The 13,237-nt window shown below is 41.1% G+C and overlaps 1 protein-coding gene across 1 annotated transcript in view; it reads right to left on the bottom strand.

Annotated features, from left to right (window-relative positions):
* TRPC4 (transient receptor potential cation channel subfamily C member 4) overlaps positions 1-13,237 on the bottom strand; it is a 146,344-nt gene that overhangs the window by 91,855 nt on the left and 41,252 nt on the right. Inside the window, exon 2 of the mRNA XM_018560171.1 lies at positions 2,200-2,603. Within this exon, the coding sequence (XP_018415673.1) occupies positions 2,200-2,577 (378 nt within the window). The 5' untranslated portion in view covers positions 2,578-2,603. The remainder of the gene's footprint in view (positions 1-2,199; positions 2,604-13,237) is intronic.

The following is a 13,237-nucleotide window of genomic DNA, read 5'->3' on the forward strand; positions in this document are numbered from 1 at the left end:
AGAGGCACACCCAGCTTACTAGCATAAACAAGGGGGGATCCATAGGACCCTGCAGGGGAAAGGAGCCACCCTGAAACAGGTTATCAGGGCCAGTGCTCAGGGGATCAGCTAATTCTGCAGGAAACAGACAGGGTTATTCACTAAAGGGTGAAGAGTTTGGAGAATGCAGGAGAAGTGCTCAGGGGACCAGCTGATTTTGCAGGTAACTGAAACTCCTAAACATTAAAGGGCAGCACCCATTGTAAGTGATCTCATCAGAATTTGAAATAACATTTTTACTTTAATATCACTATAAAGTAGCATTAAACTCTTAAATTGTTTGCAATAATAAATCCAGATAAAACACATATACATTGCCCAGCAAACTATTTCTTTGAATTTTTGCCCCAAGTCATCATGTTTCCAAACAACTGGCTTCAACTCTCTCAGCTCCGCTTCCCTGCACTCCCTGTCCAGTACAAGATCACAAGAATAGCTTTGAGAAGGAACAAGAGAGGAGAGAGGAGCAGGTGAATGGCTTGCCTTGCTGTGCCTGTATGTTTGTGGAACAAGCCAATAAAGGAGATTGACCGTTATTTGCTATGGAGTGTGAGTGACTTTTTGGCTTCTATGTTTGCGAAGACACATAGACCTTACTAGCACACACAAGGGTCGCTCCACAGAATCCTGCAAGGGAAAGGAGCCACCCTAAAACATGATATCAGGACTAGTGCTCAGGGGACCAGCTAATTCTGCAGGAAACAGGGAGGGTTATTAGTTGAAGGGTGAAGAGTTTGGAGAAGGCAGGAGAAATGAACAATCTAGGACAGGGGTCGGCAACCTTAAACACTCAAAGAGCCATTTGGACCCGTTTCCCACAGAAAAGAAAACACCGGGAGCCACAAAACCCTTTTGACATCTAAAATGAAGATAACACTGCATATATTGTTTTTTACCTTTATGCTATGTATAACATGTATATAGGTATATGTGGGCTTAGTAACGCACTGGTCTCTGGGCTTAGTAACGCACTGGACTCTGGCCTTACCTGGGACCCCGCAGAGCCCACCTGAGAGTGACCCTGCAGAGCACACCATAGATCCTGAACAGCCCATCTGAGACTCTCTATGGTGTGCTCTGCCGGGCCTCAGGTGGGCTGGTCGCTGGGGTCACTTTACCTGTACCTCCTCCCAACTCCTCTTACCTGCTGCTGCTGGGGCCCGGCCTCCTCCACCCCTTCCCCTGGCACCTCTGCATGCCACCCCTGGTACAGCTGATACCCATGTAAGAGGCCCCCCAGGCTGCCCAGACCCCTCACATGGGTACCGACCATAGCCCCCTGATGGCAGTGTTCTACCAAAGTTTGTGACTATGTTACAATGTGTGACCGGTGATGTGGTCACACATTTCAATGTAATCCCGCCCAGTTTTTTGGCGGTGGAATGTGTGACCACCAATAGGTCAAGCCTTCCAGGGCAATAGGTCAAGCTGTTCCAGGGCAGATCGGCATCGCAAATCGTATGTGCAGGTCCTGAAATGTCACTTCTATCCGACTCTGTGAGTGCGATCTTTCATTCCACCCCACTCACAGAGTCGGATAGAAGTGACATTTCAGGACTGAACAGCTGTTCCAAGGCAGATCAGTTCTCCTGCACATACGATTTGCGCTCCCGATCTGCCCTCGAACAGCTGAGAAGCGTTGGAATGCTTCACCTATTGGTGGTCGCACATGCCACTGCCAAAAAACTGGGCGGGATTACATTGAAATGTGTGACCACGGCCCCCGGGACCCTGCACTGCCACATATTCCACCGGGGGTGCCAAGGACCGGACCTCACTGCCCCCCCCACAGCCTCAGGTCCTGAGTCCCCGGCGGTAGTTCCCCCCTGGACAGGGAGCCGCAGCAGAGTGATGAAAGAGCCACATGCGGCTCCAGAGCCGCGGGTTGCTGACCCCAGATCTAGGACAACATAGCTGAACTGGAAAGTGAGCTGAATTGGAGAATTTTCCGGTTTAGCTATGTTGTCCTAGATTGTTCACTTCTCCTGTCTTCTCCAAACTCTTCACCCTTTAGTGAATAACCCTGTAAAATGTTAAACTTCCATTGGAAGTGATTGAATCACTGGATTTACTGAAATTTTTTAAAGTCCATTTTTACAAATAACAGAAAATACAAACTGTCGTAATGATAAAAACCAATCAATGATAACATTAACTTACTTGTTTTTCTCCACTTGGCTTTTTGTGGTTTAAAAGCAATTCAACCGCTCCCACTACTTCTTTCCGTATGGCGTGCAGTAAAGCATCTCCGACATAGACATTATAAGTTAGCAAAAGCTCAATAAGCTCAAGATTCTCATTTTCAATGGCAATCAATAGTGCAGTTCTTCCCAGGGGATCGATGCAATTAATATTGATTTTGAAATAAATTTCCGCCTCATCCAGGGCTTGCTTCACGCTGGCATAGTCACCTTTCTCTACTGAAGTCAGGTAAGCTTTCTCATATGGCGAGAGCTCAGATTCAGAGCGTACAATGCGCAGGGGAATCCGGTCTTGGAAAGGAGAGCTGTTGCTTCTTCCATAGTAGAACTGAGCCATTTTTTATGCCATTATTTTTTTTTCCTCTAAAAACAAAATAGATACAATCATTTTCACTGTTTTATAAAGTATTCTTAATTAAAGAAAATAAATACATTTTATTTACACCCTAATCCAAGAAGGGGTTGTGACTATCAGGTTTATTGAATATGCTTCCCTGTTGGGGAGATTTTTCCTCACTTCCCATCAGGACAGGTAGGGATGACAAATTTTTGTGAAAGGGACATAGACAAAAATGAAAGCACAAATTTAATAGAATAAGAAAGGGTTGAAATTCTGACAATGTTATTGCCCTTTGAGCCTTCCTGTCCCACTGACATCCCTCTTTATTTGTATGGGTATCATAGGGACAGTGAGTGAAGTGAACTAAATTTTCCCCAACCAGGTCACAGACAGAATCAGGAGTCTGACAGAAATTTTCACTGTTCTTCACACTATCCAAAATGAAAAAGAAAAAAAAAACTAATCAGCTCTACGGTTTGTGTATACATTACCTCATAGACTAATTAATGGGCAGCAAAGCATAGCTTACTTTCTGTCACCTAATCATAGAACAGACATGTCAAACGCAATACAAAAAAGTTCAGAATTAAGTAGGACAACACAGTAAGGGGTTTCATTCGTTTTACACATGGCTATACTTATCTAAGTGTAAATATATGGAAGCTTTAGCTTTGTAATTAATAGTGGTTATAATAGAGCACTAGAAACCATCTATATGACCGAGGACTAGTCCAGTCTAGTTTGCTAGATGTGGTGGGTTACCCGCTTAGCCCCTGTATTTTCAGCAATTAAATTATACAAAGTGGTGTATCCAGGGTATGGCACATATGGCACATGTCCTGGGTGCCACTTGGGTGCCGTTCCATGGGCCAGCAAAAGGTCACCAACCCACAGAGACAGCAGATGTTTTTCCTCCCTACCCCTCTCTCCCATACACATCTCCCCGTCCAGCCCTTAGCAGACAGGAACACTCGGGCCGGTGTCCTGCCCGTCTCCTAGCAACTAGCGACTCACTGGGTCATAGACATCTCCCCGTCTGGCTCTTAGCAACCAGAGTGGGTTGGGAGATGTGTATGTAGCAGGGAAGTCAGCCAGAAGATCTCAAGTTGCTAAGAGCAGCATAGGGAGATGTGTATGGCCCTTACCCATCTCTCCGCTCCCAGTTCTTAGCAACTTGGGACCCTCTGACTGGCATGCCACCCTGCTCAGTGACATTAATGGTTGCCAGGAGCTGGGTGGGATGCCAGGGGCACAATTTGTTCTAGATACGCCTCTGATTATACATTATCTATCATTACAGGTATTCGTATAGTGCCATCAATTATAAACCTAGTTTTACTCACTAGGCTGCAAACCGATGTAAGAAAGCATAACATTTAAAGTGAACCTATGAGAATATAAATATCTGAGATGCCACTGCTGTTTCAGTTTTTAGAAGGGCTGGCTTTCTGCATGCTTGGTCCCGGTCAACTACTTATTAAGTAGTGGGGCCAGCATTACAATGGCAGTCCTGCAGTCTGCACCCATATAAAACAAGTCCGCCATGTCAGCTCCTATATTTCTATGCCCATGGGAAACAGTGAACCACTTAATTGTATGTAAACTCAAAATGTTATGTAAAGTATATCTAAAGCCAAGGCTTTGTTTGTCATTATGGATATAGTAGGAAAGGGTTAAAGCCCCTATCAGGTCTTTTCTGCCTTCTGTGTATGGAGACTGTCCTCTACTTCTTCTCCTGTAGACCCAATAGGAAGTAAGATACATTCTAGTAAGAGAAATTTCCTCTTAGCTGCCCCACCCTGAGCATTTCTCCTCCATTCATGTTAAGGCGATAGGTCCAAATTTTGGATCTTCCATTACTTCCGGTCCCTGGAACAATGGTCAATTAAAGAGATTGTATCTAATTAGTGGGGACAGAAACAGCAAAAAGAACCCGATGGAGATTTTACCTTTTTCCTACATTGTTCATTTTTTTTTTAAACACAATTTTTTTGCTTAGTTACACAACAGGGTCTACTTATAAAAAATTTGGATAGCTTATTAATTCAGTGAAACTGCAGATACATTTGTTATGTGTGGGTTAAGCAGCTGTTGTGAGAGTGGTGCAAACATTTATATTCTTAGTGTAATTTTTATTCTGGTTAAATGTTCTGCAATAGGGTAATAAATACAGAAAAGAATGGAGAAAATAATGCATTATGGCCACTAGATGGAGCTGAGGATCATAGGAAATAAATACATGGCAAGATACAATTCAAGAGAACCCTTGAGAGAATGAGCAAATAAATGTTACCGTTGCTATCACCATAGTTTCAATGGTAACATTTGCATGCAATTTTTTAAATAATATGCAATATTTATAGATTTCCCAAGATAATAATTTTTTCGGAATGTTTTGGTATCATTGCCTGGCGATCCTGCCAGTTATAGCATTATGCAACAGACTTTCTACTACATTCTGACAATGCTGAGCACTGTCTTGCAGTGAGCTGAAGTGTTGTCACCCTGCCGTGCATGGGGCTACAGGACGCTGCAGAACAGCGTTCATATAGTCTGCACTAGGGATGTTCAGATACCAAGTACTGTGCTCGGTACAAGTACAAGTACAGATACTTTTCCAGCTCCAGGACTAGACTAGAGAAAAATTCAAAAGTTAGAGGCAGCTGTCATTTGTAAGGAGCATATGGAGCTCCTGGGATTTGTACATCTCTGTTTTAATTCATTATTTATTTTTTATAAATATATATAAGTGATACACCGATAACATTTTTCCACGTACAAGTACTGATACATTTTTGTTTATTGTCATGTGACAGTTTTTCTAAAACAATACAGACTAATGATTTCAGGACAGTGGTGGAGTGCCAGAGCCAGGTCGCAGCTGCAACCGCTGCAACCCTGGTAGTTCTCATGAAAATGCCAAGTATTGGCACTGGTATCTGAACATTCCTAGTCTGCACACATTAGCTTACTGATATGTTCTGGCCACACCTCCCGCGTTGCCCTGTCATATCTGATTGGTAGGGATCTCAGGCGGATTAAGTGGCCTCTACATGCATACGAGATGTGTACCTGCAGATGGCCAGATTGTGAATCGTGTGCAAAGCATGCTTTTAGTGGAAAAAAAATATGATTTTTAAAAATGCAATTTAGTAAAAAAATGACAATCTAGTATGTACAGCAAAAGAGTAGGTTTACATATACTTTAGGAGAACTGGCGTAATATTTAATTGATCGCACTGGCCAAAGAGTAAAAGGCAGGGGCAGGCTGAGATGGAAGAGGCAGGATGCCACAGCTGGGGTGAAAGCCTTTTTGTGTCTGAATTGCCCAGCCATGTCCTACACTGTGCAGGACTGAGCTCAGTCCTGCAGATTGCATTGGGAAAGCGCAGCTCTCCAGGTGTGACCATTGGCACATTGCTCCGCTGTCAGTGTGACAGCCGTATGCTCTGTAAAACAAACCACAGCACCTGGCTGTCATGAAATTTAGATGATTAGACAGGGAGAGCCACATTCGTCCTGTGTAATCTGCAGGGATGCTCTATACATTTGACAGCTGGGTTCTGCTCTGCATTAATGAATTATTAAAATTATTAATTAAAATATTAACCATTATTATTTATCAAAAGTAATTTATGAATTACTTTTATGTGTAAATCAACAAAAAAACTTTAAAAAATAATCCCTGTATTCACCCCAGTGAACCCCAATTAGTTTGTATTCACTTCTTTATTTCCTTTTTTTTCTTTTACTGATGTAAAAGTATAGGGGGGTACACTTTGGCATTCTTGCCTCGGGTGTCAGAGGATGTTGTCTTGGCACTTGTAAAAGGGCTTTATGTGGCCCAAAAAACAGCTTAATATACCTGAAAAATGTTCCCAAATATCACTTTTGGGGCACAGATACAATTTTTCTGCTTTTCTATTTTGATCATTTTAAAAATTACAGAAACATGTATCTTTGTGCAGGCTAAGAATTAGGGTGTTCCAGCACTTCACTAAAAATTTATTTTGTTTGTATAAACTACTCCACAAATATCTATGCTGTTTCCAGTTACGCATTTCAAAAACAATATGCATTAAAAAAAACACAAATAACAAAAATTTGCAAATTAAAGAACATTTCTGATTATTGAATGCAATATTTATAGATTTCCCAAGATAATAATTTTTTCGGAATGTTTTGGTATCATTGCCTGGCGATCCTGCCAGTTATAGCATTATGCAACAGACTTTCTACTACATTCTGACAATGCTGAGCACTGTCTTGCAGTGAGCTGAAGTGTTGTCACCCTGCCGTGCATGGGGCTACAGGACGCTGCAGAACAGCGTTCATATAGTCTGCACTAGGGATGTTCAGATACCAAGTACTGTGCTCGGTACAAGTACAAGTACAGATACTTTTCCAGCTCCAGGACTAGACTAGAGAAAAATTCAAAAGTTAGAGGCAGCTGTCATTTGTAAGGAGCATATGGAGCTCCTGGGATTTGTACATCTCTGTTTTAATTCATTATTTATTTTTTATAAATATATATAAGTGATACACCGATAACATTTTTCCACGTACAAGTACTGATACATTTTTGTTTATTGTCATGTGACAGTTTTTCTAAAACAATACAGACTAATGATTTCAGGACAGTGGTGGAGTGCCAGAGCCAGGTCGCAGCTGCAACCGCTGCAACCCTGGTAGTTCTCATGAAAATGCCAAGTATTGGCACTGGTATCTGAACATTCCTAGTCTGCACACATTAGCTTACTGATATGTTCTGGCCACACCTCCCGCGTTGCCCTGTCATATCTGATTGGTAGGGATCTCAGGCGCATTAACTGGCCTCTACATGCATACGAGATGTGTACCTGCAGATGGCCAGATTGTGAATCGTGTGCAAAGCATGCTTTTAGTGGAAAAAAAATATGATTTTTAAAAATGCAATTTAGTAAAAAAATGACAATCTAGTATGTACAGCAAAAGAGTAGGTTTACATATACTTTAGGAGAACTGGCGTAATATTTAATTGATCGCACTGGCCAAAGAGTAAAAGGCAGGGGCAGGCTGAGATGGAAGAGGCAGGATGCCACAGCTGGGGTGAAAGCCTTTTTGTGTCTGAATTGCCCAGCCATGTCCTACACTGTGCAGGACTGAGCTCAGTCCTGCAGATTGCATTGGGAAAGCGCAGCTCTCCAGGTGTGACCATTGGCACATTGCTCCGCTGTCAGTGTGACAGCCGTATGCTCTGTAAAACAAACCACAGCACCTGGCTGTCATGAAATTTAGATGATTAGACAGGGAGAGCCACATTCGTCCTGTGTAATCTGCAGGGATGCTCTATACATTTGACAGCTGGGTTCTGCTCTGCATTAATGAATTATTAAAATTATTAATTAAAATATTAACCATTATTATTTATCAAAAGTAATTTATGAATTACTTTTATGTGTAAATCAACAAAAAAACTTTAAAAAATAATCCCTGTATTCACCCCAGTGAACCCCAATTAGTTTGTATTCACTTCTTTATTTCCTTTTTTTTCTTTTACTGATGTAAAAGTATAGGGGGGTACACTTTGGCATTCTTGCCTCGGGTGTCAGAGGATGTTGTCTTGGCACTTGTAAAAGGGCTTTATGTGGCCCAAAAAACAGCTTAATATACCTGAAAAATGTTCCCAAATATCACTTTTGGGGCACAGATACAATTTTTCTGCTTTTCTATTTTGATCATTTTAAAAATTACAGAAACATGTATCTTTGTGCAGGCTAAGAATTAGGGTGTTCCAGCACTTCACTAAAAATTTATTTTGTTTGTATAAACTACTCCACAAATATCTATGCTGTTTCCAGTTACGCATTTCAAAAACAATATGCATTAAAAAAAACACAAATAACAAAAATTTGCAAATTAAAGAACATTTCTGATTATTGCATTTGAGTTTTTAAAATGTTATATATATATATATATATACAGTATATACTGTATATATTTTTTATCTTCAAAATAGACATGTATGTAATGGTTTTCATGTGTCACATAGAGGACGTACATACAGTATATACTGAGCTACTAGATTACATTTTTGATAATTAGTTAAAGGGTGTACAAACGTCAGGATCTGAAAGTGTATTTGTCTCCAGCCAAGTGACATAGATGGATGGTAAAGATAGAATTTTATTTTTCCAAAGTTAACACTGAACCATATGCCTGAAAGTATTGTTATCATCATGAGTTTATCCATGGGTCCCATTATTTCAAAAAGCAAAATTCCATGGTGCTATTTACAATTTGTGCTGCCCTTTCATTTATCATGATATATTGCATTCTGGAATCACTCTGAAAGTAATATTTGATTCTTCGACCAGGAAAAAGCTATAGACCATAATGTTTCACAGAGTATGGGATATGAATACGTAAGATTTCATAAAGATAGAGACAATGTGATAGTGTAATAATACAGCAGGCATATTGAGAGATGTCTGAGTTTTGCAAAGTTTACTAATAAGTTTATATTTACCTGATATGATGAATGAATCCAAAATCTGCAATTTGATTATGAATCCAAAATCTGTATTTTTACCTATCCTTGGGTGACAATGCTCAGTCACCATACTGGATTTATAGTGAAGCAGCGTTGTTACCATATTACAGGGTACATGTTTGTTCAGACTACAGAGCATAACCACCTCTCCTACTTTCCATTAAATAGGTGAAGGTGTTCTGTTGTCCACAGACATGCACTGGGCAGCTCACTGGATGTCTTGCAGGATCAACAGGTATTTCTTGCACTTGTAAAAGTAAGAAATAAAATGCATTCAACAGTATATTTGAAGTTGTATTAAACTCTCAATGTTGTTTTCAATAATTAATCCAGGTCAAACAAATTTTAATTGCCTAGCAAAATATTTCTTTAAATTTTTGCCCAAATACATACAGTCATCATGTTTCCTAAACAGCTCCCACTCTCCCAGCATTTGAAATAGATTTAACATATTTTGACTTTAATATCACAGACCAAAAGGGAGCAAAGTATTTCTTTATATTTGTGACCATGCACATACAGTCATCATGTTTTAGAGCTCCAACTCTCTCAGCTCGGCTTCCCTGAACTACCTGTCCAGTACAAGATCAAAAAAGACAGAGAAGTCCCCAGGAGCTGTCCATCTACTAGCTTGAAGAAGGGGGGAGGGGGGGTAGGACAGGGGAGCTGGGAAGTGTCTTCCCTTGGTGTGCCTGTGTGTTTGTGGAAACACACACAGTTTACTAGCACACACACAAGGGTGGCTCTGTAGGACCCTGCAAGGGAAAGGAGCCACCATAAAACAGGATATCAGGACCAGGGCTCCGAGGACCAGCTGATTCTGCAGGAAACTAAAACATTTAAACAGCAAGGGCAGCATCCATTGTAAGTGATTTAATCAGCATTTACAAATAGCTTAAACACCTTTTGACTTTAATATTACTTTAAAGTGACACTAAACTCAGGAGTTAAATCTTAAAAATAAATGTTTGTTAATAGTTAAGGTACTTAAATAAGATACATTTGTGTATTACTCGGCTGTAGATCCTCAAATCATCTCCGAATTGGTGCTGACACTGTCCTTCCTTCTGGAGGGTGGCTACTTTTGTTCCCCATGGTCCCTGTGTGTGTTGTAAATTAGTCACCGCTCCAAGATCACTCCTGTGACAGACTACAATCTCATGTTTAGTTTACTAAGTTGTATTGAAATTGTAGTCCATCAAAGGAGTGAGCTTGGAGCGGTGACAACTTTTCAACACACAACACACACACAGGTGACAACTTTTCAACACACACACAACACACACACTGGGTAACAAAAGTAGACACCCTCCAGAAGGAAGGACAGTGTCAGCACCAATTCAAATATGATTTGAGGATCTACAGCCGAGTGATACACAAATCACATACGTTTTTGTTAATAGTTAAGGTACTTAAATGCATTTGTAAGATTTAACTCCTGAGTTTAATGTCCCTTTAACTCAGGTCCTGCAGGTTGTACATAGAATGGAAATGGGTTAAACAATTTTTCATTTACACACTATTAGCATCTTAACCCTTGTGCTACAACCCTTCTATAGACACAGTAAGACTAGATCAATGCAAAAAGTGGGATAGCCCGGTTTTACGCAGCTAAACACATGTAAATGCGTTTTGATGGTAGGATTTGGTACCATATGCATATAAAAACATATGCATGTAAACTCACATAAATGCATGTAAACACGTGTCATAAAAGCAGCTAGAAGCATATACACAACATCTAGCCTGACAGACTTTCCTCTGCATATAGACGACAAAAACACAAGTGGCAAGTGTAGCCGTAGGACCAATTCACACCAGCTGCTTGCCAAAATGCACACAAAGGCTGGTGAGTGGTGCTCAATACAGTTCCGATGCACCGATTCCCGCACATTGCTCTGTGTACTTTTTTTTAGAACTATATTGAAATGTCACAAGTGACATTTCATTAAGTTCTAAGGGCACAGCAGGGTTTGAGGTAGTTGTACTGCGTCTCATCCCACTGCGCTGTACAGAGTACTGTATATAGCATTAAATGTTTATGAATTTAAAATTAAAATTTAAAGCATTAAATTATGTATAATGCACTAGCACTTCACTTCACTGACACCAGTTAGCTTTCACTACACTGCACTGACAGAAACACTCTGGGGTCTATTCACGAAGCAGCCGAAGGATCAAGCCGTAGCTTCGGCCGATCCTTTGGCTAGCTTTGGCCCCAAGACCCCTTCGGTTCAGTAGAACCGAAGGGCTGCTGTACGGGCTATTCGCTATAGCCCATACAGCTCCCGAACTTGGCCGAGTGGCTCGTCTGAGCCGCGCTGAAAGCCGAAGCCATTGGCCGGCCGACAGCCTGCTTCTGACAGCTGGGCGGAGCCAGCCGTAGTTTTTCATATTCTGACACTACTCCGTGTCAGAATAAAGAAAAAAACCGAAAAAGCAGTGTTTCTCTCCTTGGCGGCCGGGAGAGTTTTTTTTTCCTTCTTTTTTTGGACCGGAAGCAGAACCGCCGGACAATAGAAAACAGTTGGGTGGAGCTAGCTGTCACTGCTAGCTCCGCACAATCATTTTCTATTTATTTTTCTGTTCTGCTCGGTCCCACAGAGGGGCCGAGCAGAATCAGCCATACCAGCCTGAAGTGAATAGCCGAACAGCGTCCGGCTCACTTCGCTTTAGGTCGGTCATTCACTCGGCTGCCTACGGCAGCTTAGTGAATAGACCCCTCTATCTTTAACTCCAGCAACACACTACATAAGGCTGCCGTGTAAGCAGCCTTATATAGTGTGGGGCTGGGACTTAGCTGTGAACCATGATTGCGCAAAATCATCCTTACTTTGCCCAATCATAGCTCTTACAGAGCCCTGTGCTGTGATTGGGCAAAGTCTTGCACCTGACCTGTGGTCAGGTGCATTGCTTTACCCTATCAGGGCTGTCCAATGCACACTCCGAGGGGCGAACAGCCCGCTGAACGTCCTGACAGTTTGTGTGCTCGCTGAACACACGAACTGCAACGATACCGATACTGATTGCCCGGGAAGCCGGCTCCATGCTAACGGATATACCAGTATCGTTGAGTACCAAAATATAAATATCGTTACTCTCTACCAAAAAAACGGTATTGGAGCATCCCTAATCACCAGGTATCTTTTTAAACTGCTCAGCATTTTTAGAGGGATCAAACAAAAATGTACTGCATATTTTTTTTTTTATTCTGCCTATTTTTTATTGGTAACATAATTCATTTTTATTTATAAACGAGAGATTTAATGTAAATGAAAAAAAGAATGTACTAAAATAGTTCTAACACCATTATTGTTTCTCTTTAAAGACTGAACACCCAGGGAGAAACAAGATAAAGAAATTATAATGACAGCTATTAGCTAAAAAGTTATAAAGCACTGTGAAATATAGACAGAACTGGCAGGATGCTGCCGTCTCCCAAAATCACAGAATGAGGCAATTCAACAGCAGACTTCAGTTTTGATAAATTCCTCTCAATATATTTTGTATAAACCATATCTATATCAATATGTCAGCCTTTCAAGAATTCCAAGTGTGGCTCATTGTGTGTTTAGATAAGCAGCAATATTTCCATAATTAAAGGGTAAATGTTAGAAAAGGTAATCCCTGAACACCTCAGCAGATAGAAGAGCACAATGTTACCCAGCTCGTGACTAGCAGCAGCTCAACGATGACTCATAGGACTGGGACTGAAATAACATTGCTGCCCACAGATTCATGCAGACGCCTGTACTGTGATTAGAAATCTGTGCAGCTTTGCTGGCTACTCCAACTATTAAATATGTTTTCCCTGCTTGAATTCAAGAGTTCACCAACAATGACATAGTGACTTAGAGCTAAATGGGAAATCTCAGCCACATACAAGCTTATTTGATAAGGCAATTTATTTAATTTCATTATTTTACACATATCACGCAGCCATTAAGCGAGTATGATGACCCTTCCACATAAAAACAATCAAGTACAGTAATTAAAAGCAATCAGAAAGCTACCATCTTTCTTTATTCTGTCTTAAAATGCATCACTAGGCAGGGCCATGCCTATAATGAAGCAGCCTGAGGCCATTGCCTCAGACGGCATGTCTTTGGGTCATGTTGGGAGGGG

This window comes from Nanorana parkeri, unplaced genomic scaffold (genome assembly GCF_000935625.1).
Source record: "Nanorana parkeri isolate BGI_ZX_2015 unplaced genomic scaffold, ASM93562v1 scaffold436, whole genome shotgun sequence".
Lineage (NCBI taxonomy): Eukaryota > Metazoa > Chordata > Amphibia > Anura > Dicroglossidae > Nanorana > Nanorana parkeri.